General features: G+C 31.4%; 4 protein-coding genes, 2 non-coding genes and 1 pseudogene across 6 annotated transcripts; 4 read left to right on the top strand and 3 right to left on the bottom strand.

Annotated features, from left to right (window-relative positions):
* Positions 1–900: 900 nt before the first annotated feature.
* Positions 901–2,032, bottom strand: LOC149496730 (uncharacterized; annotated as a pseudogene).
* A 1,335-nt stretch (positions 2,033–3,367) lies between these two features.
* Positions 3,368–10,774, top strand: LOC105645527 (F-box/kelch-repeat protein At3g06240). The gene is made up of 2 exons (XM_089720440.1): positions 3,368–3,383; positions 9,756–10,774. The coding sequence occupies exons 1-2, from the start codon at positions 3,368–3,370 to the stop codon at positions 10,673–10,675; spliced, it is 936 nt and encodes a 311-aa protein (XP_089576566.1). The 3' UTR covers positions 10,676–10,774.
* Positions 10,775–12,065: 1,291 nt separating this feature from the next.
* LOC105645526 (AAA-ATPase At2g18193) lies at positions 12,066–13,890 on the top strand. Its single transcript, XM_012231147.4, has 2 exons — positions 12,066–13,249; positions 13,358–13,890. Exons 1-2 carry the CDS (start codon positions 12,221–12,223, stop codon positions 13,712–13,714), a joined length of 1,386 nt encoding a protein of 461 aa, XP_012086537.3. The 5' UTR covers positions 12,066–12,220; the 3' UTR covers positions 13,715–13,890.
* A 3,332-nt stretch (positions 13,891–17,222) lies between these two features.
* LOC105645525 (uncharacterized) lies at positions 17,223–21,272 on the top strand. Its single transcript, XM_089720439.1, has one exon. It carries the CDS (start codon positions 17,223–17,225, stop codon positions 21,270–21,272), a length of 4,050 nt encoding a protein of 1,349 aa, XP_089576565.1.
* A 552-nt stretch (positions 21,273–21,824) lies between these two features.
* On the top strand, positions 21,825–21,897 carry TRNAE-CUC (transfer RNA glutamic acid (anticodon CUC)). The gene has a single exon. It is a non-coding gene; the product is annotated as a tRNA-Glu (tRNA).
* A 1,821-nt stretch (positions 21,898–23,718) lies between these two features.
* On the bottom strand, positions 23,719–25,467 carry LOC105645524 (AAA-ATPase At2g18193). The gene is made up of 2 exons (XM_020683837.3): positions 24,393–25,467; positions 23,719–24,303 (listed from the first exon to the last, which is right to left on the bottom strand). Exons 1-2 carry the CDS (start codon positions 25,371–25,373, stop codon positions 23,866–23,868), a joined length of 1,419 nt encoding a protein of 472 aa, XP_020539496.1. The 5' UTR covers positions 25,374–25,467; the 3' UTR covers positions 23,719–23,865.
* Positions 25,468–26,134: 667 nt separating this feature from the next.
* TRNAE-CUC (transfer RNA glutamic acid (anticodon CUC)) lies at positions 26,135–26,207 on the bottom strand. Its single transcript has one exon. It is a non-coding gene; the product is annotated as a tRNA-Glu (tRNA).

Raw genomic sequence — 26,207 nt, 5'->3', positions numbered from 1 at the left:
TTTAAATGGTCCACATGGTGAATGAATTGGTCCACAAATATCCCCTCATATACGTTCTATAAATGTAAGTTATTCGATCTGAACTTTGTTTGGTGAAGGCCTAATAATCAATTTGCCTTGAGAACAAGTAGGACATGAAAATTCATTAGTTTGAAGAATCTTCTAGTTCTTCAATAAATGTCCATATGAGGACTCAAGAATTTTTAGCATCATTATTGATCCGGGATGATGAAGCCGATCATGCCAAATTATAAAAGCACTTGGATTTGTAAACTTCTAATTTACAACCATATTAATTTCAATTGTGTGAATATGCATGTAATACAAACTGGAGGATAAATAAGGCAATGCCTCTAACACTTTTTTTATTCAATAAAATATTTGTAATATAAAGATATTCTATATTATCCACATCTTTTGTCTCAATGTGATATCTATTTAAGTGAATATTTTTAAAGCTCAACACATTTCTGCGAGACTGTGGGGAGAATAATGCATCATTAATAATAATGCATCTTTAATTATTTTTTTACTATCGGATATTAAATTGACATAACCCTCACCCATTACCAAATGGGAAAAATACTTTTTATCTTTAAGTATGGTGTGCGTTATTGTATGATCAATAATATATAAATCTGCATCCTCTTTATTGATTCAAATAAGGATTAAGTTGCATCCACAATTTCTTCACAAAAATAATATATTATAAAAAACAAATAACAAAAATAAAGCAAGAACAATAATAATAATAATCAATTATGAATATAATTGAGTCAAATCAAATATAAAGAAATTTAAATATCTATCTCAAAGGAACTAGACATCAATTCAAAATTTAAATGTCTATTACTAGGAAGTCTAAAATAATAAGAATAATAAATAAATAAATAATTCAAATTATTTTGAGGCATTCACATTGTCATCATCAATTAAATTGTAAATTCTCCCATCAGATTTCTCAAAGAAATCAGCAACATCAAGATGAGTAACATCAATCGCACTATCTTTCTAAATCAACATAATTGTGACAAAATTCCTCTATATATATTTTCTTCATCTTTTCAAAGAAGCTTGGTAGAGCTCAACAAAATGTTTTAGTGTACGACAAGTACGTGACCAATGGCCTCTCATGCCACATCGATGATATATATTTCTGAATGCTGATTTGATCCTTTATTCATATTTTCTTATCTTTCTTTGTTATTCTTTCACTTCTTGTGGTGAGATGTATAATTTTTATTTTTATCTTTACAACCACCACAATTGCTGTGAATATTATTTTGATCATGATTTCGCCCATGTTCTCGACGATGAGTATATCTTCGTCTTTGTTCACGCCCACGTCCATTTGTTGCATTCAATTCAGGGAATGCTTCACGTCTAGTTAGGCGGGTTTCATTATCCCCATGCGCATTATTATATGTGGTTTGATTCACTTCAGGGAATAGAGCAGATCCAGTTGAACGAGCTTCATGATTTTTTATTAAGAGCTCATTATTTAGCTCAACAACAAGAAGACATAAAATTAATTTAGAATATTTCTTAAAACCTTTTTCTTGATACTGTTGCTGTAGGAGCACATTCGAGGCATGAAAAGTAAAAAAACCTTCTCTAATAAATCATGATTAATAATATTTTCGCCATATAATTTTAGTTGAGAACTAATTTGGAAAACTGTAAAATTATAGTTACTTATAGTTTTAAAATCTTGAAATCGTAAATGCATCTATTCATAATGAGATTTTGGAAGAATCATTGTCTTTTGGTGGTCATACCTTTCTTTCAAATTGTTGCAAAGAACAAGTGAATCTTTAAATATCAAATATTCAATTTTCAATCCTTCATGAAGATGGTGGCAAAGGAAAATCATCGCTTTAACGCTATTTTGATTTGATTTTTAATTTCTTTCCTTGATGGTGTCTCCAAGACCTATAGCATCTAGATTTATCTTAACATCCAATATCCATGATAAATAGGGCTTACCCGTAACATCAAGGGCCACAAATTCAAGTTTTGTAAGATTTGACATTGTGGTAGAATAGTATTAACAATAAAATAATTATATTAGATAATAACATTATAGAATAATTTAATCAAATTAGAAAATTATATGAAATATAATATATTCATATATACACTATTAAAATAATGACAAAGAATAAAGGAAAAAAAAATCGTCTGACGTAAATTAAAAGTAAACAATAATATAGTATTAATATATGAATAAAAAGCAACAGTGATCAAACGTATTAATATGGTTTAATATAATTTAGCATCAACATGCTTATCATATGCAATATATTAACATAAGTTAAAAAAACGATAACATATTTGTAATCGAAAGTATATTAACAAGTAAATCAACAGTATATACACATCAAATATATATATATATATATATATTAAGCACAACAAAAAAAAAAAAAATAATCAATCACTATTTGTCAATGCGTATCTTAAGAAGGGCAAATAAGTTAACTTTATGAGCTACGTGGTAGAATGAAATCGTGCTGATAACGTATTATAAAATAATATAAAATTAGAGAGAATAAAGAAAAGAAATAGAGAGCAAAAGATGAGAGTAATATTTATTAACGAGAAGTCACACATATATATAGTTACAGAGATGATACATAATTAGGGGGAATAGGCTTCTAGATTAGATAGATTTGTAGATTAATTTTGAATATAGACTTATAGCTTACCTTGACATCCACAACTTGGAATAGAATTATCTATTGGAGCTTTTAAGTTTAATAACCTATCGAAGTTTGCTTTTTATGGAATTGAACCGTACCGAAGTAAGTTTGACAGGAATTTCATGCTTTGACATTAGTTGATTAGAAAATGCTGCATTTTAATTTTAATTATGTTTGCCACTATGCGTTTAAAATTTAATATAATTTTATTGATGAATTATATTTGAATTAAAACCTTCTGTGCTTATAATTTTAATTTGTAGTATTTTCTGAGTTACATGATCTACATATTTTATCATAACTGAATCAGAATAGGTCAAGTTTAGGCTTAGCACAAATATTCATATATATTATGAATATCACTAAACGTGATATAAAATCAAATTATGTTTAATCAAATATTAAATTAAGTATATATTGTTAATCTTAATTATGCGTTTTTTCTAATCTTACTTAAAAATTACAATCTTATTTTAAAAGTTATGTCATATCATGCACTATTGATATACTACATTTAATACCAGGAATATAATTGTAATTTAACGAAGGGTCAAATTATGAATTACCATTAACAGTTATAATCAAAAGATTCAGCGTTACAAATCAAAAAGATTTACTCTTAGTAAGGCTTTGTCATCAATACTGTGTCTCTTGCTCAGACATCAATGCGTACCACGCTCGGTAATTAACTTGCCCAATTAGGGACGGAAGAAAGCATGTATAAGCGAATTTTAAGCTATCTGTACATGTAATTGTAAGAATTTCCCAAACCTATTTAAAGTACCCATAACTAGATAGAGAGTATTTGTAAAATTTAAACTATCTATATCACAACTTATTTAAAATATATATCTTGTGAATTTTAAATTATTTATATCTAAACTTATTTAAAATATATCTTTTACTAAAAATGGATAGGGTATTGCAGTTATCCATGACCAAACCCGTTTAATATAGTGGGGGTACTGTGGGTATTCATAATCAAACCCATTTAATATAGCGGATAAATGTAACGGATATTCCAGAGACCTATATTCATACACTAACCGTATCCATTTTAAATCGATTTATAACTCTTCGTGTTTTCATTAAAAGGATCGAAGTACGAGGGCGAGGGAAGGAGGGGATTAGTATCCTAACATACCTAGTTTACTTTTTATAGAGAAAAGTCATCATAAAATTTATTCGTTGTCAAATAAATTTTATTTTCTATGGCTATCAGGAATTTGTTTAATTTACGCCTTTGGGTTCGATATAACTAATGCATTAGTAGGTTTAGCTTTCTAGAGGAGCCTAATGATTATGTGATTGTGGCAGTTAGTCATCATGATTATCGAAGTTATGGCAACAATTAACAACGACTACGTTTATTTGATGTTTTGTTAAATGAATCCTTTTTAACTCAAGAAGAGTTCTATTAGGTACTTTTTATCCAGATTGTATAGAAGTATCTGTAAGTATTTCCATTCTAAGTTTTTTTTATTTAACAATACCAAAATTTGGATATGGTGTATTGGGGAGGTCTGATGGCTTGAGTGAGTTTTTTCTGAAAAATATTGATATTAATAAAAAATAATTGAATTTACTAATAAAAAAAATGACTATATCCCTAGCTATAAACAACAACTCCTAATAGAATAAAGTGGGAATGGGGAGCACGAATAATAGGATTACAATTTTTTTTTCTATAAACCACCGGTATTCAGATCTCGTTATGAGAGACCGTCTAATCCTGCTCGGAGTTTAGTCAAATAAGATTAAAATTTTAGTGAAACTTTAGAAATCCTAAAATATTCTTTTGGATAATTGATAAGAATTTGAGTTTATTAAATACTTGAGTTTTTAATATTGATAAATTATGGTATTAAATTATTAATCAATTGAGTTTCTTTAACAATTTTTTATTAATCTTATATATATATATATATATATATATATATATATAAGCAGAGCAATTTGCATTATATGGAAGTCAAAATGTAAACCTCTGAAATTGCCAAGTGTGCGAAGGAATAGTAGGGAACATAGAGTAGCCTCATGTACCAGGAGCTAGGTTGCATCAACACACAGGACACGAGATATGAGAACATACGGATATAATAATTTTTAAAAAGAAGGACATCTACACGCTTATGATACACTACATTAAATAAGTAATACATTAACATTCAAATAAATAAACAATCATTTAGAATAAATCATAAACATAAAATTAAAAAAAAAAAACTAAATTTCTTATTTCAATTGCTCAAAAATAATTTTTTTTAAAAAAAATGCTTCATTTTTATTGGTAATAAAAAAAATCTTGATTGCTTAGCTTTGTGTATGGAGTGGTCTCATATACCATGAGCTAGGTTGCACCAATACAGGTTACGAGATATGATAACATACTGATATTGTTTCGCGCTGATTCTAACACTAGTTGATTTAAAAAGTTTACATTCAATTAAATCTCTATTACATTTGATTATTTCTCAATTTCACAATGAATTAATTACTAAATCAATCAACAATCATATTTATCTTTAATGGTATCAATGAGTATTTGTTTAAACTTTGATTTATGTCATACATGTAATTATTTATTTTATTGCAATACCCGAGTATGTTCATATATTTTTCTTTTAATATTTGTGTAAACTAAATTATTATATAAGACAATGTAAATATTTCAAATATATTAAGGAAAACCATGAAAAAATAATTTAAGAATTTTCAATACCAAAATAAATTTATTTTCTCAAATATATAATGTGGTTGGATATTTAATATAACATGTGATATTTTCTTTTAAAAGAAAAGAAGTATGAACATATTATTTTTTAATAAATATAATCCCTACGATCCATTTTGTTTGCATGGTTCGACAAAATAAGCATATTAAGAATTTAGTCAAAAAAAGCTATCTTAATTCTTTAGTCAAATATTAAAAAATATTTTTTTTTGTATAAATCACCGGTATCCGGACCTCATTATGAGAGACCGTCTAATCCAGCTCGGGGTTTAGTCAAATAAGATTACAATTTTAGTGAAACTTTAGAAATCCTAAAATATTCTTTTGGATAATTGATAATAATTTGAGTTTATTAAATACTTGAGTTTTTAATATTGATAAATTATGGTATTAAATTATTAATCAATTGAGTTTCTTTAACAATTTTTTATTAATCTTCTCTCTCTCTCTCTCTCTCTCTCTCTCTCTCTCTCTCTCTCTCTCTCTCTATATATATATATATATATATATATAAGAAGAGCAATTTGCATTATATGGAAATCAAATGTAAACCTCTGAAATTGCCAAGTGTGCGGAGGAATAGTAGGGACAAACAAGTTTGATTAATTATTAAAAATTAAAAAAAAAAAAACCAAAAATAGGAACATTATGGACCAACAAGTTTGATTAATTATTAAAAATAAAAAAAAATAGGAACAGTATGAACCCACAGTAATATATACTTACAACTTTTTATTTTTTTTTTATTTTCCATTTGTTATATTCTAACATTTCCCCAACTCTCTTTTTATATCGAAATATATGGATACAACAATTTTTAAAAAGCAGGATATCCACACGCGTAGGATACACTACAATAAATAAGTAATAGATTAATGTTTTAAATAAATAAACAATCATTATAATAAATTATAAATAAAAAATAAAAAAATTAATTTCTTATTTCAACGACACAAAAATAAATTTAAAAAAAAAACTTTTCATTTTTATTGGTAATAAAAAAAAATCTTGGTTATTAGCCTAGTGCATTGAATAGTCTCATATACAAAAGCTAGGTTATATAGACACGGGACATGAGATACAAGAACATACGAGATACAATAATTTTTAAATTAAAAAAATAGGACATACACACGCTTATATACAATATACTAAATAAGTAATATATTAATATTTCAAAAAAATAAATAATTATTTAGAATAAATCATAAACATAAAAAAAAACTAAATTTCTTATTTCAATGACAAAAAAATAATTTTTTAAAAAAAAGAAAACTTATTTTTTATTGATAATAAAAAAAATCCGATTGTTTAGTTTGTGTATGGAGTAGTCTCATATACCAGGAGCTAGGTTGCACCATCACAGGACACGAGATACGAGAATATATGGATACGATAATTTTTAAAAAGCAGGACATTCATACGCTTAGGATACACTACACTAAATAAGTAATACATTAATATTTCAAATAAATAAATAATCATTTATAATAAATCATAAGCCTAAAATAAAAATATTTCATTTCTTAATTTAACGACAAAAAAAAAACAAATTAAAAAAAAACACTCCATTTTTTATTGGTAAAAAAAAGAAACCTTGGTTGATTAGCTTAGTATATAGAGTAGCCTCATGTACCCTAGGTTGCACCAACACACAGGATACGAAATACGGAAACATACGGATACAATAATTTTTAAAAAGAAGGACATCTACACTCTTAGGATACACTACATTAAATAAGTAATACATTAACATTCAAATAAATAAACAATCATTTAGAATAAATCATAAACATAAAATAAAAAAAAAACTAAATTTCTTATTTCAATTGCACAAAAATAAATTTTTTTTTTTTTAAAAAATGCTTCATTTTATTGGTAATAAAAAAAATCTTGATTGCTTAGCTTTGTGTATGGCGTAGTCTCATATACCATGAGCTAGGTTGCACCAATACAGGTGACGAGACATGATAACATACTGATACGACAATTTTAAAAAGTAGGACATCTACATGCTTAGAATACACTACACTAAATAAGTAATACATTAATATTTCAAATAAATAAACAATCATTTATAATAAATTATAAACTTAAAACAAAGAATTTCTTAATTTCTTAATTCAACAGCACAAAAATAAATTAAAAAAAATACTTCATTTTTTATTGTTAATAAAAAGAAACCTTGATTGATTAGCTTAGCGTATGAAATAGTCTCATATACCAAGAGTTAGCTTGCATGGACACGGTACACGAGATAAGGAAACGGGCAAGATATGATAATTTTAAAAAAAGTAGGACACCCACACGCGTACAACACACTATACTAAATAAATAATACATTAATAATTGAAGTAAATAAACAATCATTTATAATAAATCATAAACATAAAATAAAAAAAATACTTAATTTGTTATTTCAATATAATTGGTTAAATTCTCAAAATTATTATCACTGTTGAAAAGTACATCAATAAAATGTCTGCATTTTTTGATGTATGATTTTTGCTATTGCATACCTTATGAAAGGCTTCGCAAGATATTTAAGAAGGTATATTTTAACATTGCAAATTTTCAACATATCTTAATGAGATACAATTTGTCATTGTATTATATAATTTTATTATTTTTGAATGATGTTATGAAAATTTATTTCATCCTTTAATATTGCTTCACGCTGATTCTAACACTAGTTGATTTAAAAAGTTTACATTCAATTAAATCTCTGTTACATTTGATTATTTCTCAATTTCACAATTAATTAATTACTAAATCAATAAACAATCATATTTATCTTTAATGGTATCAATGAGTATTTGTTTAAACTTTGATTTATGTCATACATGTAATTATTTATTTTATTGCAATACCCGAGTATGTTCATATATTTTTCTTTTAATATTTGTGTAAACTAAATTATTATATAAGACAATGTAAATATTTCAAATATATTAAGGAAAACCATGAAAAAATAATTTAAGAATTTTCAATACCAAAATAAATTTATTTTCTCAAATATATAATGTGGTTGGATATTTAATATAACATGTGATATTTTCTTTTAAAAGAAAAGAAGTATGAACATATTATTTTTTAATAAATATAATCCCTACGATCCATTTTATTTGCATGATTTGACAAAATAAGCATATTAATAATTTAGTCAAAAAAAGCTATCTTTCCCATTTTGCCCTTAACTCATTAAGATATTAATAAAAGTCTTTCGTTTAATGAATAATCATAAAAGTTATTATGGAAAAAATAATTATTTACACATCTAAATTTAGAAATTTTGCAAATATTTTGGACATCCAGAAAAGAAATAACAATCAAACAAAATGGGACGGAGGGAGTATGTGATAATGAGACATTTGAAAATTTTTATATTTTATTTTATAAATTTATTTTTTAGATATTTGATTCTATTTTTATTATAATTTAAAATTTTTATGCAGGAGAGATAAAAAAGAAAAAAAAGTATATTTTTATAACAAATTTTTTAATAGAATAGACATATTTAAGCTTTTCAAAATTTTTAAATTTTTACTTATAAAATTTATTTTTAAATAAAATGAATATATGTATATATATGTAGGATAACGAACAATTGAAAATTTTAATTTTAAAAAAATATATAATAATTTATCGTTATACCTATGTATCTATATATATGAAACATACTTATTAGGTCACGTTGTAGTTATAATGAATTTTAGATAAATGACAATATAAATTAAACTGAAATGTATGTGTATATACACATTGCTGTTTTATTAATTAATTGTTATATTGACATAAATTTTATATAAAATTTTATTTTAACATTATAAAAATCTAAATAATATAAAGAAAAAAATTATTTTTCAATATTTAATATTAAAAAATAAAAATGAGTATAAATGATAAGTAAAAAATGATATAAAAAATTGAATGAGTACGAATAAGGAGTATAGTTATAAAAAAAACTAGTATAACGAAAAATATGTACATTCAAACGTACAAATTATCAAGACAAAAGTAATAGTGAATTATGAAAATTAAAATTAGATTTTAAAAATAATAATATTATATAATATAAAAGTGAAAAAATAATTATGAGTAAAAACGTGTATGTATGTATATATAGATATATGTGGAAGCCCAATTAACCTGGGGAAATACCTGGAAAGCAGGAAAAGAAAAAAAAGTTGTACGCAGCTACTAATTTAATGGCGGATATTGAAGGAGACATTCTTTCAAGATTACCAGTTAAATCTTTGATGAGGTTCAAGTGCGTACAAAGATCATGCTCTCCCTCTTCAAAAACCCTAATTTCTGAGCCCAACACCTCAATCGCTCTACTTCCTCTAACAATTCCACTTTCATATGCAGCCGCGACACTAATGAATTCTTCTCTTCATCTATTTCTGACTCTGATGTTATTCTACCTCCTGTTATTCTTCACAAGCCTTTTTTATCTAATACCTTTTATACCTATATTGTGGGTTCATGTCATGGTCTTGTCTGCGTCGGTTCTTCTCCTTCCTGTTATTTATGGAACCCAGCTACTAAGGAATATATGTATATTGCTCTTCCGATTAAAGATCATCTATCAACCAGATTCTATTATTTTGGATTTAGTTTTGTTGCAGAGCTTAATGATTATGTGATTGTAGGAATTATTTGTAGGAGCTATGACAAAGTTATTGTGTATAAAAGAAGTAGTAATTCTTGGGTAACAAAAACAACCTCTAAGTTGCAATATGATAGCATAGACATGACGTCTAATACTATGGTTAAGGGATCCTTCAATTGGATAGCATGTAAAAAAAGAATTGGGCAACTGATATTGTCTTATAATGCTCGAAATGAGGACTTAGAGGAGATAGAATTTCCTGATTCTCTTTGGCGAATAAAGCATATTACAAAGTTGAATGATTCACTTGCTGTAATTGCTTATCGTTGGAATGATTTGCATTTGCACTATGACTATGCGATTTGGGTTATGAATGAATACGGTGTAAAAGAGTCATGGACTAAAAAATTTATTATTGTAGGGATTTTTGGATTTAAGAGGGTGTTCGGATATCAGGAGAATGTTGAAGGAGAGTTTATTCTCCTAACTCAAAGCAACAATAATCCACCAGAGCTTATCAAGTATAACCCCAGGAATCAAGAAATCAGAACTTCCAGTACTGTTGCGAGTTCCAATTGGATTGGGACAACTCATGTTTATGTAGAGAGCTTAGTTCCAGTTTGAATATCTTGATGGGAGAAATTGCCATTATCCATCGAAGTTCCAATGGGGAGGAGATGAATTGGTTTTAGGAATATTCTTTTAGCATGTGTGTGGCATTGCTTTTAGCCTTTTATGTAACAAGCTGCATTTCCAGTATTTTTCAGTTAGTAATTAGTAGTTTGCGAAATCAATTATTATGCATATGAAAATAGCAACGAATAGGAGTTTTTCATACATTATTGTTATGTATTTGTCATATATATTTCGGAATGGGAGTATTTGAGACTAGGATTTCCGTGTTTTGGTCTTGGATTAGTGTTAACATCTCAGAACCTTTTGACTGAAATTTCAGGAATTTAATTATATTTGTGACATAGCTGAAGTTAAGCTTTTGATTTAGGCAATTACTTGATGAATGTGTTTGAGCTGCAAATACATTTTGCTCTTCTTCTCTAACACTTCTTTGAATCAGATTATTTGCTCCATTCTATTTGAATACGTCTTGTAGCTTAACTTAAGCTAAATAGCATGGAGTCATGGAGATAATTTTTTGAGTTAGGGAATTACTTCTTGACTCTGTTTGAAAAATGTCTTTTTGCTGCGAATATATTTTGCTCTCTGTAATGATTAGCTTGCTGGGATTGTTGACTTTTGACTGAAATTTCAAGAGTTTCAATATGTTTTGACATGGAATTATAGATTAACTAATTAAGCTAAATAGTAAGAAGATAACTTGTTTTATTCAGGGAATTACTTGGCAAGAATGTAGTTGATTAGTCTATAATTCCAGCTAACAACTACTAAAACTAGGGTCTGCAAATGGGCAATTTGGTTTGCTTTTCACTGAAAAAGAACCGTATTGAAGAAAGTTTGGTTGGTTCGATTAAATAGTTCGGTTTTAATCAGAAAATAAATATTTTGCAATAACCAATTTAAAGATTGAAAATTGAAGTTGTACAATATTGAAAACTGAAGGTGAAACGAATAACTGAACCAAAAACCGAAATAAATTCGGTTTGGTTTGCTTTCAATTTTTTCCAAAGTATGCTCACCCCTAACAAAAATATCTCATATTGCTGAACAAGTCCTAATTAGTATAATTATGGGTCTGGATGGTGTAGCTAGACTTGAATTTCATGCTTTGAAATCAATTTAGCTTGTTGATTAGAAAATGCTGCATTTTGATTTTAATTATGTTTGCCACTGTGCGTTTAATTAAAAAACCGAACCAATCACCAATCATGGAGCCAATTTCCAATCTAACCAATCAAACCAGCCGGTACGATTAGATTCTGCACAGCTTTCTTATTTTCGACTGACAGTTGTACATCTTTCTTAACCAACCTTTCTTATTTCTGGTTTTTAGATCAGAACACACCTTTCTTATTTCTGGTTTTTAGATCAGAACACACCTTTCTTGTTTCTGCTATTTTGGCAGATAAAAAGAGCAAAACGCAGAAATTTCTTGTTTCTGCCATTTTGACAGATAAAAGAGCAAAACCCAAATTTCCTTTCCTAAAATCTCTTAGATGAAACAGAGGACAGAGGATAGTCAAAAATACTCCAATGGAAGAATACTTTAAGCGCATACCTTCAAATGCTTCTCTGGTAGCAGCATATTCCTCCATCTCAACTTCATGGGTACTGTTCAAAACTGCATATGATCAGGTCATACCAAGGCAGCTTCAAGATTTTGTACTCTCAAAATTCAGGTACTATTTTCTTCGAAACCCATCATCTACTGCAACTTTTATAATCGAACAGTTATGGTCTTCATTTGGCCGGAATGAGCTTTACGATGCAGCGAGAACCTATTTATCTACAAAAATGGGACCGGAAAATCATGTAATGAAAGTGGGTAAATTAGAACAGCAAAAGAATATCTCTGCTGCTATTCCTGAAGGAGAAATAATTGTTGATACATTTCAAGACATAACTGTTACTTGGACGTGTCACAGTCCAAAAAAACCAGTTAATGAAAGACAAGATAAGAAATACAAAAATGGAGAAAATAAATCTAAAGATATAATTATTCCTGGCGGAAATTCTTATCAAATTACTTTTGATAAAAAATACAAAGACAAGATAAGAAATGAATATTTAGTTCATGTTCTGGATACATACAAGAAATTAATGAAAGGTGAAAAGGTTTTGAAGCTTTACATTGGAATTAAAAATTATGCTGGAAAAGAATGGAGAGCCATGAATTTTCGTCACCCTGCCTCATTTGATACTCTTGCTATGGATCCTGAATTGAAGAAATCAATTATGGATGATCTTGATAAGTTTTTAGAAAGAAAGGAGTTCTATCAGAGGGTTGGTAAGGCTTGGAAAAGAGGATATTTACTTTATGGTCCTCCCGGAACTGGAAAATCAACACTAATTGCAGCTATGGCTAATTATTTGAAATTTGACATTTATGATCTGGAGCTTCCTAGTATTCCTTCTGATGCTGAGTTGAGAAATGTGTTGTTAAAGACAACTAATCGATCTATACTTGTAGTTGAAGACATTGATTGCAATTCACAAGTGTATGATAGACAAAAAATAGCTAATCATCAAGAACAATTAATGAATCCGAAGAAGCACACTAAGGTATGTACCTAGTTTCTTTCCTTTTAGCTCATAGTTTTTTTTTTATCTACAATCTTTAGTAATTTTCAAACTTAATTAATAAAACAATGATGGGGTAATTAATTTCAGGAATTCAGCCTGTCAACTCTGCTAAATTGCGTTGATGGGTTGTGGTCGAGCTGCGGAGAGGCAAGAATTATAGTGTTTACTACTAATCACAAAGAAGTATTAGACCCTGCATTGCTTCGTCCGGGGCGGATGGATATGCACATTCACATGTCTTATTGCACCAGTAAAGGCTTCAGAGTCTTGGCTTTTAACTATCTTGGCATTCATGAACACAAACTCTATCAGGAAATTGATGCGTTGATGGAGAGGACTAATGTCACTCCTGCTTCTTTGGCTGAGGAACTAATGAAGAGTGATGATCCTGATGTTGCTCTTGGAGAAGTGCTCAATTTCTTGAAGCAGAAGAAGAAAGAATAAGAAAAGCAAATTGGAGAGGAAAATTAAATTACTAAGTTACTAATGTTTTAAGGTTATTGTTGAACATATGTTTTAGGTTCTTTGCTTATGATGCTTCGTACTGTACTATATGTTGCCTCATTTTTAATTACAATCACAACATTAACTTTTTTTCAATTGCAACTTCTTATGGATTATATGCTGCCTCATTGTTGATTAATTTTTCACCTTTCTAAATTTATTTCTTTTATGCAATTATTTATAAACCTAGAATTAATTTAGTGTAAATAAATTCATATAAAATTTTATGAAATTCATTTACATATCTATAATATTTCGTTTATAATTTTAAAATGAATCAAATCGTACAAAACTTAATAGCATTTGTAAATAAATCTAAAATTAACAAATAATACGATACGATTATGTATCAAGTATAAATTGTTAGACTTATCTCACCTTTATTTTCTCTTACAAATATTTTTTTTTTTGAAAACTTAATTCATTGATAAATAATATTAAGAATTACCAATAAACATATAGACTTTATTAACTAATAGAGTTCATATCTTTTTTTTTTTTTTTTGAAAACTTAATAATTCATTAATTATGAATATAAATTGAGTACATCATAATATTCCGATAGAAATAAGAAATATAAATATAGAAAATTAAAATCTTCTATTTGGAGATGTTCTTAATCTTGGCAGAAGAGGTTAATCTCCAGATGAAAACTGGTCCATTTTCAAAAAGGACAACCAAAGAAACTTTCCACAATATTATTTTGAATATTATTTTGTCGAAAACTTGTTACAACTGATACTCGTAGAAGAGTTTAATATACCAAACTTTAATGGAAGAACAGACTGTACTACCAGGCTCCATTGATAAAAGAAACTTACTCGAACTTGACGATCTGAAGTCTCCAACTGCAAGCAACCAACAATCGATCTTGTCTCTCGAACTACGTTAGAAATAAAAGATCCACATAAAAACTCCTCAATAATGAGGAATAACCCCACGAAAGAAAAGAAATTAATAATCTCACTAAGAGGGTAGCAAAAACACTCAAGATCTACAGATCTAAGAGCCTAAATCCAAATTTTATTTCAAAAGTGTTTATAGGTTTGGAAAATTATTAGGAAGAAAAATAAACAAAATAGATGGATTTAATCTCATATTTGAGAAAAATAAAAATTACTAAAATGTAATTCTCAGAAATTTAGAAAATGAATCATTTACAAGAATTCAATTTTTTTAATAGATTAATGGTGCATATTTGGTAGTACTGTCAAAAGGGGCCTAAGCCCACGGACATCTTGTGACGCCTGTAATTTGTTCGAATCTAGGTAAAATAATTGAGACCGTTTTTTATCAAAGCCAGGGTTGGCCAGGCCTATGGGACCCGATTTAGAACAATATATATGTATATATCATAAAATTTGAAATAAAAAGAGAATAACAATTTAAAGTTTATATAGACCGACTGAGAAAGCTTGCTTCCCTCTTTTTTCCAATAGACATATAAAGCCAATAGAAATTCAATAAAGTAATCAAGTTAAAAAAAAAAAAAAAGAGGAGGAAAAAGATAGACTCTCAAAACGGACATGTCCCCATATAATAATGATACTGTAATTCGAGGTCTTCACTATAATATAAGATATTGATTTCCCATTTTTTCCATATAATAATGATAAATAAAAGGCAAATTCAATAGTTAAAGTTTAAATTTTATAATATTAGATAAAATGAAAGAAGAAAAGAAACAAGATATAGGCAGATCCAAAAGAACTCACTTAAAGAAATGGAGAGAAGAGGCTGAAAAGACCAACCACAAAAACAAGGAGAGTAACCATTGCTTAATTAACCAAAGAAAAAGGATCTTTTTGTGCTTCGTCTCTCCCAAGAGCTACAGTACACTATAGCCATGTGATCTCTCTGGCATCTTGGGAAATGGTGGGTGGGAGTCTTTGCCAGCCTTTGACCTCACGCCTGCAGCTTCTATTTGAACTCCAGGAACTGGGCTTCATTTGGCATGCTCGTTCTTAGCTCTATTTGTTTGTTCCTCATCAAGCTTCAATAGTGCTACCTTCTCCTCTACATCTTCTTCTCCCTGCGTTGTCATTTTGATGATTTTTTCGGTTAACATAGCCACTGAAAGCTGCTGCACCACCGATCTTGGCGTCCACTTCATCTTTCTGTGTGTTCTCTTGCGTCCACTACTTCTAGTTCCTTTCCAGAAAATTATAAACTTTCTAAACTTTTGTGGCTACTTAACAGTGTTGGTGTGATTATCAGTCTTTCATGCCGAACGATTGATTTAATTTTAACAGTTATAAAATTGTTTCGTCTCTCTTCCTAGAGAGTTCTTCTGGTTTTGGTCTTGTCATTGACAAGTTTTTCTCATGGCAGATGATCAACATATTTCTGTGGAGATGGCTAACTTATCAGTCAACGGTGAGGAAGATGATGGACTAGTTTTTGAAGAGGACGAAGAGCTTTCCACAGGTTCTGACAACTCTCTCTGTCTGGTAGGACGTTTTCTTACCGATAAAACTATCAACTTCCAGGCTATGAAACAAACCCTTGCTTCTCTATGGAGGCCTTTCATGGGAATGTCAGTCAATGAGGAGGGGAATGGTTTTTACCATTTTCAATTTTACCACAAGGTGGACGTGGATAGAGTCCTTGATATGGCACCATGGACTTTTAACAATCAACTTTTGATTCTCGGTAGAGTTGAAGGTAATATCACTTTGTCTAATATCCCTCTCTTTGAAACTCCTTTATAGGTCCAGATTCACAAACTTGATAATGGGTTTATGACTGAACGAGTGGCAGTCCGTTTGGGCAATGAACTTGGTTCTTTTCTAGAGTCCGATCCCAATAATTTTACAGGGCCACGACGATCCTATATGAGACTGAAATATTTACATGATATCCGTACTCCTATTCGACAAACACTGAAGCTCCGTGCAAAGTCTGGAAATTGGTTCTATCCCACACTGGCATATGAAAGATTACCCAGTATATGTTTTCTTTGTGGTTTCCTTGGGCACACTGAACGATTCTGTCGTAAGCTTTTGAACGAAGGCCGTGTTTCGTTGGTCAGAAAGTTTGGTCCGGAAATTCGAGTTTCTAACCGGCCAAGCCTGCGAATTGGTGAACGGTGGTTGAGGGAGGAGACAGGTGGGTCCTGGGATACGGCTACTCATGATGATGGTGTTGAAAAAGCCACTAATGATGGAAGCTTTCAAAATTTGAATAAGAAAGGAGATATGGCTGTTTTAGAGGGCATGATCTGCGGAGATGATTATGCTCCTATGGTGGATGAGTCAGCAGCTAACACCTCAAATGTGGACCCAGCATTAGGTGATAGTTTTGACATTATCATGGTAGATCCAAAAAGGAAACGAATGGCGCTTGCGCCCACCATGTTGCATGATAATACTCCAGCTGTTTTGGGCAGTACTTCAGTTTCAAAAAATGGGCCATTGGCGGGTTCTGCGAGTCAGACCCGCCGCCAGACATGAGTACTATCAGTTGGAACTGTCGTGGGCTTGGCAACCCACGAGCAGTACGTACTTTACGGGACATTATAAATGATAAGAAGCCGACTTTTATTTTTCTTATTGAGACTCTTTGTCATTCAGATAAAGTTGCAGAAATAAAGACTTTATTAAATTATGATGGTTTTGTTAATGTTGACTGTGTTGGCCATAGCGGCGGTTTGGCATTATTATGGAAAGGTGTTTCGTCAGTTAATATTATTGGTTCCTGTTCTCGATATATAGATGTTGAAGTGGATTTACCCCATTTTGGTGTTTCGAGGCTTACAGGCTTTTATGGTGAACCAAATAGAAACAGAAGAAACAATTCTTGGCAGCTACTTCGTGTTTTAGCTTCTCATAGTGATTTGCCTTGGCTGTGTTTAGGCGACTTCAATGATATCCTTGCTTCGTCTGAAAAGAGAGGGGGAAGACCTCATCCTGCTCATCTTATTCGGGGATTTCAAGCTGCTATCTCAGATGCACATCTGCATGATTTTCCTATGTCTGGTTATGCCTTCATTTGGGAACATGGTCGCACTAGTGGCAATTTAATTGAGGAAAAACTTGATCGTATTTTGGCTACTGACTCTTGGCGCCGAAAATTCTCTCAAGCCCGAGCTATGGTTCTTGATAAATCTTCATCCGACCATCTCCCGATCTACCTTGAACTACGTCACTTTGTGCCTCGGGCTCAGGCTAGACGATTTCGTTTTGAGAACAGCTGGAGGAGGGAGGCTGCTTGTAAGACTCTGATTATGGGTTGTTGGTTTAAGACGGTGAATTTGGCTTTGGGTGATAGGCTTTCTCGGTGCAGAGCACTCCTTGAGATTTGGGGGGAAGAACTTCGCCATTATCAGAAAGGTGAATTTGTGACTTGCATGGCTATCATGGTTGCTACAAGAGGTTCTCGTACCGCAGGAGATAATGTTCGGTTTTTGGAGGCAAAGAACAGGTATCAGGAATTATTGTTACAACGGGAAATTTTTTGGAAACAGCGTGCCAAAGAGTTCTGGTTACGGGAAGGTGATGCTAATACCCGTTTCTTCCATCGAAGTGCTACAACCCGACAACAACGAAACCGAATTTCTGCTCTGAGGGATGAATCTGGAAACTGGTGTCACTTGAATTCCGGGTTAGAAGACCTTATGGTACGTTACTTTACTAATGTGTTTGCTTCCCAGAATTGCACCTCTACATTGGTTTCCGATCTTATTCAGCCTGTTCTCACTGAAGCACAAAATGAGTTCTTGTTAGCTCCTTACTCAATTGAGGATGTTCGGGTAGCTGTTTTTGACATGAAGGCCGACAAAGCCCCGGGTCTTGACGGTTTCAATCCCGGCTTCTACCAAGGCTACTGGGATGTTATCGGTAATGATATAGCTCAGAATTGTATCGAGATAATCCACAGTGGGTCTATCCCTGCTCATCTGAATGAGACTGGTTTGGTTTTGATTCCTAAGACATCATCCCCCGAGTCTATGTCCGATTTGAGACCGATTGCCCTTTGCAATGTTCTGTTAAAAATCATTACCAAGATGCTTGCAAATCGTCTTCGCACTATCCTTCCGCTCCTGATTTCCGAAAGCCAGTGTGCCTTTGTTGCGGGCAGAAATATTCAGGATAATTGTATTGTTGCTTTTGAAGCTTTGCATGCATTTCACAGGAAGACTAGGGGTTCTGATTTTTCTGCAGCGGTCAAAATGGATATCAGCAAAGCATACGACAAAATGGAGTGGTCCTTTCTACGGCAGATGCTAGCTAATTTGGGTTTTAATGCTCTATGGATTAATCTTATCATGTCTAGTCTAACTTCGGTGAAGTACTGGATTTTGCAGAATAATAGAGAGCTTGGGCCCATTCTTCCCACTAGGGGTTTGCGACAGGGAGACCCTTTATCCCCGTACTTGTTCATCATCTGTGCTGAAGGCTTATCAAACATGATTCGGATATCTACTCAGCATGGGACTCTGAGTGGTTTTCGAGTTTGTCGGGGTGGCCCATTAATTTCTCATCTCTTTTTCGCCGATGACAGTTTGGTGTTTTTGAAGGCTTCAGTTCAGGAATCACAATCTCTCAAACATATTCTGGCTATGTATGAGGCAGAATCAGGTCAGCAGATAAATTTCAACAAGTCTTCAATTACTTTTAGCACTAATACCCCTCGGCACTCCCGACATCAAATATGTTCCTTACTTCAGGTTCCAGAGAAGGATACTTTAGGTTCTTACTTGGGTCTACCATCACATATGGGGCGAAACAGAAGAGAGGTCTTTAATTATATAAAGGATCGAATGTGGAAACGTTTAAACTCATGGGAACTTAAGTCTCTTTCCCGTGCGGGAAGAGAAGTCCTGTTAAAAACGGTTCTTCAGGCTTTACCTAATTATCTTATGAGTCTTTTCTTGTTACCCAAGACTTTGTGTACAGAATTAGAACGCATCATGAATCGATTCTGGTGGGGTAGTGGGCAAAATTATTCTCAAGGCATTCATTGGCTTGCTTGGGACAAAATGGCCATCCCAAAGTTGTTTGGAGGGCTTGGATTTCGAAAAATTCATGAATTTAATATAGCTCTTCTGGGTAAACAAGGCTGGAAACTTATGGCAAGCCCGGATTCATTGGCTGCACGCGTTTTGAAAGCAAAGTATTTTCCGAATTGTAGCTATCTGGAAGCTGATCTCGGCTCAAACCCAAGCTATGTTTGGCGAAGCATTTGGGGGTCAAAGAGTTTGATCCAAAAAGGACTATATATGCGGGTTGGTAGTGGTTCCAACACATTTATTTGGGATTCTCCTTGGCTGCCTGACGAAGAATGTTCTTTTATCTCCTCTCCTAGACCACTAAATAATACTGCTTTCTTGGTTTCGGATCTTATTACGCACAGAAGATGGGATGTTGAGCGAATTAGACGCTTATTTAATGAAAGAGATATTGCTTGTATCCTCTCTATTCCTTTAAGCAATCAGATGGGAGATGACCGCGTTTGTTGGAAATTTGATGCAAAAGGTACTTACACAGTCAAGAGTGGTTACAGGCTACTTCTGCATAATCCTCTTGCATCACATTTTCTGTCTTCTATATGTTGGACTCGACTGTGGAAGATGAAGATTCCTCCCAAAGCACTTAATTTCATTTGGCATGCCGTATGTGATGTTCTTCCTTGTAGGAGAAATTTACGCTCTCGAAGGATGGACATTCAAGATATTTGCCCTCTATGTCTTGGACACTCTGAAACAACTCTTCATATTCTTGTCAACTGCCCTTTTTCAAGACAGGCTTGGACTCTTTCCCATCTTGGGTATCGGTGGTCTTCGGCTACGTCTTTTGGGGAGTGGTTTCAGCAAGCCTCATCGTCATCCACTTTGGAGAACTTGAATTATATTTCTATGGTGTGTTGGGCATTATGGGTCACTAGGAATGATATGGTATGGCGCCAACGAAACAGGAATCCAGGGGCGGTAATTCTACTAGCTACGGGAGTTTGGCGAGCATGGAAGGATGCTCAGGTTCATCGTTTGGTAGTTCCTTCTCCAGTCACCTTTGCTCGTACTTGGACTCCACCTCCGTTTAATTGGTTAAAAGTGAACATAGATGCCTCAACTGGAGTGGCTACTGGTTATGTGGGTATTGGCACAATAGTTCGAAATTCAGCCTCTGAGTTTATTGCTAGCAGAGCGTGGAGATTTCCGGGATTTTTCAGTGATACGGTGGCGGAGGCCATCGCCGTGCGAGAAGCTTTGAGCTGGATCAAGGATCACAGATGGAATTATATTTTGTTGGAAACTGACTCTCAGTCAGTTGCCAATGCCATCAACAATGTTTCTACAAATGATTCGTCTGCTTTTGGTTTGATAATTCAAGACTGCAGATCTCTTTTGTCTGAGATACCAGTCGCTAAATGTAATTTTATTTATAGGTCTGTGAATGTGGCTGCACATAGGTTAGCAGTTGGAACACATTCCGAAGCTGGCTTGGGAGTTTGGGATTCTATACCACCTCCTGTTCTACTTGATTTCTTGATTTCATAATAAAATATTTCCCATTTTAACTTCAAAAAAAAAAACAAAAACAAGGAGAGTAAGTAAAAGAAGAGTGACTGACGTGACTAGGCCTTCCTTAAAATGCATTGAGATGTCAAGAATACACCGTAAACAAAAGAATTTGTTTTTCTTTTTTAATTTTTATTTGCAAATATTTATATTTATTATTATATTACTTTCAGTAGTCTACAAACAACACAACTCCTTCAAGTTTCAATTCAATGCAAGAGATCACTCTCTTTTTTCATTATTTTTTTTGCCCCTCCACTTCAAAAAATGGGGCTCTCTCTCTCTTGCTAACAAATTAAGTCTTTCTCTCTCTCAAAACAGGCCAATTTTTTCCGTTAATTTTACATGAAAAAAACAAAAAAAAATAATACCGTGGAATCCACAAAATTTTTCTTTTTTTTTTTTTTTTGAATAACTAAAAACAATAATTAAGCTTATCTAGAATATTACATTTTCTATTATGAATGGGTAACAAGATACTTATATACTTTGATTTGATTTATATCAAATAGACAACTTCAGGATAACAAATCCGTTGTAGTCTAGTTGGTCAGGATATTCGGCTCTCACCCGAAAGACCCGGGTTCAAGTCCCGGCAACGGAATAATTCGATTTTTTTTTTTTTAATTTTATCAAATGGTAACCGTTAGTTACAGCTCACATCTGAACGCATCTTGCTGGTATACGATGGGAGATAACCAGATACGAGATATCCATGGCCTTTTGGCCAACGGTCAAATTGATGGAAAATTAGTAAGTTTTAATTATAGCCTCATTGAAATTGCTTAATTGGTAAAGTACTCCAAACGAAAGTCAGTTTATAGTTTCACCGTCTTTAATATCCTTAGCAATTATTATTATTATTATTATTATTATTATTATTATTATTAGCAGTTAAAATGTTATATGTAAATTAAGTAAGAGGATTAGAACTCATAAGATCGAAAATTTGCTATATGGATTTATTTGAACTTGGGTCAATCAATGTTAAATTTAGTATTAACCAATTAACTAATTGGTTGGTCACGCTTAGTTTTATATTTCCTTTGTGGATTTGTTATTTAAAGTGGATTTATAATTACTATTATTCAATAAGTAATAAATAATAAATTAATTAAGAAAATAAAAAATAGAATGGTCATTTTAATTTGGCAAGAGTATACAATTAGACATGCATTGTGAATGATTTGGGCGAAAATTAATGAGAATTTCATTTTCGGTAGTTATGGTCAAATGCATCCTTAAAATTATTTTCAAAAGCTTTTCATTTTTATGATTTGGGTAGTTATATATATATATATATAACCTGAAAAATTATTTTCAAAAGCTTTTCATTTAAAAATCTAAATATTAATTTTAACCAATCACATTTTAGGATATTATAGGATGTAAAAAATTTATAAATTATGCTTTGTGAAATATTTAAACAAAAAATCTAGTAATAAATACTTTATTTGTTAAATCAAACCTAAAGAGTCAATTAAACCACTGGAGAACAAAACCACACAAAAACACGATTTGGACCGAGCCAAATACAATAATAAAATTTTCTATTGTTTTATAACAAATTTAGATTAATTATTCAGAAGGCATTTAGTTCAACTAAATTCACAAAATTGATAATTAATTCGTATTCAACATCTAGACTATAGGTGTTTGGTAAGTTTTTTAATCAGTAGTTGAATAGCAAATAGAAGCCTTAATCAGCTGCTAATTTAGATTTTTCGTACTATTGATGGAGCTAGGGGTGGACCCCACCTAGAAAATTCTTTTTAAAGAATCACCCATAAAATATTGAAAATTTTCTATTTTACCCTTAAAATAGTAACTTTTTTTTCAATTTTGCCCCCTTAACTCTTGAAATTTTTTAGCCTCCTAACTTTAATTCCTGGTTCTGTCACTGGTTAGTACATTATAAAATTTTCGGCTATCATCAATGGAAATTTCCATTACATACTATTTTCGAGATTAAATTCAAATCCCGCTCACTATTAGTCGATACAAGTATCTAGAAGTGCCCCACCCACTATAAGTAAAAAGAGTATTTTGAAATTAAAATCGATCTCAAGTGGTTTAAAATTTATGGATATCTTACCTATACTTTGAATGAGTTTTAGATTGATACATGTTGTAAAATTATTAATCATTGAAAAAAGTGAGAGAAAGAGAGGAAAGAGTTAAAAAAGTTTTAGAACCAAAATTTTTGAGGGATTATGGGTTTTCAATTATTCCAATTTCATTTGGATTAATTTCATCCAAATAGCATGCATCAACGAAAACATTAGCTAATGTTCATTTGTTGATGTGAAAGTTGAAATTAATAGTTTAATATACAAAATTATAATTCACAATTTTTTAAAAGAAAATATATTAAAGAATTAAAAGTAATAATTCTATCACGATCATGATCCAATCTATTTGCTTTAATAGTTATGTGAGATTATTTTTATTCATTGATTCTCTATATCAATATTTCTCTTTATAAAAAGTAATCTAATTGCAATTAATATATGATATCCTCTATTACTGTTTAATAAAAAGATAAGAAAAGCTGTAATTATAAAATGACAAGCTAAAAATTCAGGAATAGTCCTCTGTTCTTGATTTTCCTCTTCAATTTGCTCTTCTTATTTTTCTCTTCAATTTGCTGTTCTTGCTCTCTCTTCTTTCGCTTAAGGAAATTGACAACTTCTCCAAGAGCAACATCAGCATCATCACTCTTCGTTAGTTCCTCAGCCAAAGAAGCAGGAGTCACATTCGTATTCTCAATCAACCCATCAATTTCCTGATAGAGTTTATGTTCATGGATGCCAAGGTAGTTAAAAGCCAAGACTCTGAAGGCTTTAATGGTGCAATAAGACATGTGAATGTGCATATCCATCCGGCCAGGACGAAGCAATGCAGGATCCAGAACTTCTTTGTGATTAGTAGTAAACACTATGATTCTTGCTTCTCCGCAACTTGACCACAATCCATCGATACAATTAAGAAGAGTTGACAGTGTAAATGTCTGAAATAGTATTAGGAAGACACAAGAAACACAATCATAAGTCTGCATGCAAATTTTAAAATTTGAAATGGGATTAATTAGTTACTAACCTTACGGTAATGTTGCTTTTCTTCTTTGACATTAATAGTCTTAGATCGATCATGCACTTCTGAGTTGCAATCTATGTCTTCGATTATGAGTATTGATCGATTAGTTATAGTTAATAATAACTTCCTTAGATCAGTATCACAACTAATACTAGCAAGCTCCAAATCATAGATATTAAAGTTCAAATAATTAGCCATAGCTGCGATTAGGGTTGATTTTCCAGTTCCAGGAGGACCATAAAGCAAGTATCCTCTTTTCCAAGCCTTACCAACTCTTTTATAAAACTCTTTCCTTTCCAGAAACCTGTCAAGATCATCTATAATCGATTTCTTCAGTTCAGGATCCAATGCAAGAGTATCAAACGACGCTGGATGATGGAAGTCGACAGGCTTCCATCCTTTATTACCATAGTAAAAATCAAGTCTTGTGTATAACTTCAGAACCTTTTCCTTTTGCATCAAAGCCTTGTGGGTGTTCAAAACATGGATTAAATACTCATTGTGAACTTTACTCCAATGTTTACTGTCAAATGTTATTTCGTAATAAGATTTTGGAGGTTTCGATTTACTGTCATTTCTTTGCTGGTCTTGAAGATAATATGTCCATGTAATAGTTATGCCTTGGAATGTATCTCTGATATTTCCTCCTTCTGCAATTGCAGTGGACACATTCTTTTGCTGCTCTGATTTACCAATCTTGATTTTCCGATTTCTAGGTCCGATTTTGGTTGATAAATAAGCTCTTGATGCATCAAAAAGCTCGTTACGGCCGATCCCACAAGAGTCTGCAGGATCGATTATAAAGGTGGCATATGATTTTTGACGGGAGAAGTAGTACTTAAATTTTGAGACTAGAAAATCTTGAAGCTTTCTTGGTATGATTTGATCATATGCAGTTTTAAGTAATACCCAAGAAGTTGAAATGGAGGAGTATGCAGCTAAAACAGAGGCATTAGAGGGAAATAGCTTAAGATAATCTTCCATTTTAGTAGCTTGGTTTTGCTTCTCTATCTTTAAATGAAGAAGCTGAATATGTATATATAAAATTCAGTAGATGCCTGAGAAGCTGAGGCATAATGTTTTGGATGATATGTGCTTTTGGTTAGTTTGGTCTTATTGGGTGAACATAATTGATGCATTTGACCATAACTACCCAAAATGAAATTCTCATTAATTTTCACCCAAATCATTCACAATGCATGTCTAATTGTATACTTTTTCCAAATTAAAATGACCATTCTATTTTTTATTTTTCTTAATTAATTTATTATTTATTACTTATTCAATAATAGTAATTATAAATCCACTTTAAATATCAAATCCATAAAGGGGATATAACCAACTAGTTAATTGGTTAATACTAAGTTTAACATTAATTGATCCAAGTTCAAGTAAATTCATATAGCAAATTTTCATCTTATGAGTTCTAATCCTCTTACTTAATTTACATGTATCATTTTAACCGCTAATGATAATAATAAAATTTGCTAATTGCTAAGGATATTAAAGACAGTGAAACTATATATAAACTAACTTTCGTTTGGAGTACGGTACCAATTAAGCAATTTCAATTAGGCTATAATTAAAACTTACAAATTTTCCATCAATTTGACCGTTGGCCAAAAGGCCACGGATATCTCGTATCTGGTTATCCCCCATCGTATACCAGCAAGATGCGTTCAGACGTGGGCTGTAACTAACGGTTACCATTTGATAAAATTTAAAAAAAAAAAAAAAAAAAAATATTCCGTTGCCGGGACTTGAACCCGGGTCTTTCGGGTGAGAGCCGAATATCCTGACCAACTAGACTACAACGGA

This window comes from Jatropha curcas, chromosome 4 (assembly GCF_041381405.1).
Source record: "Jatropha curcas cultivar XTBG-Jc1 chromosome 4, XTBG_Jcur_1.0, whole genome shotgun sequence".
NCBI lineage: Eukaryota > Viridiplantae > Streptophyta > Magnoliopsida > Malpighiales > Euphorbiaceae > Jatropha > Jatropha curcas.
Note: the sequence above shows the minus strand (reverse complement) of the source record. Positions and strands in the feature narration are given on the sequence as shown.

Bases quoted from the DNA above. Each gene is read 5' to 3' on its own strand.
- LOC105645525 (XM_089720439.1), top strand. From the start codon at position 17,223: ATGAGTACTATCAGTTGGAACTGTCGTGGGCTTGGCAACCCACGAGCA.
- LOC105645524 (XM_020683837.3), bottom strand. From the start codon at position 25,373: ATGGAAGATTATCTTAAGCTATTTCCCTCTAATGCCTCTGTTTTAGCT. The intron at 24,304-24,392 runs GTTAGTAACTAA...ATACTATTTCAG, and splicing joins AAAAGCAACATTACCGTAAG to ACATTTACACTGTCAACTCT.
- LOC105645526 (XM_012231147.4), top strand. From the start codon at position 12,221: ATGGAAGAATACTTTAAGCGCATACCTTCAAATGCTTCTCTGGTAGCA. The intron at 13,250-13,357 runs GTATGTACCTAG...AATTAATTTCAG, and splicing joins ATCCGAAGAAGCACACTAAG to GAATTCAGCCTGTCAACTCT.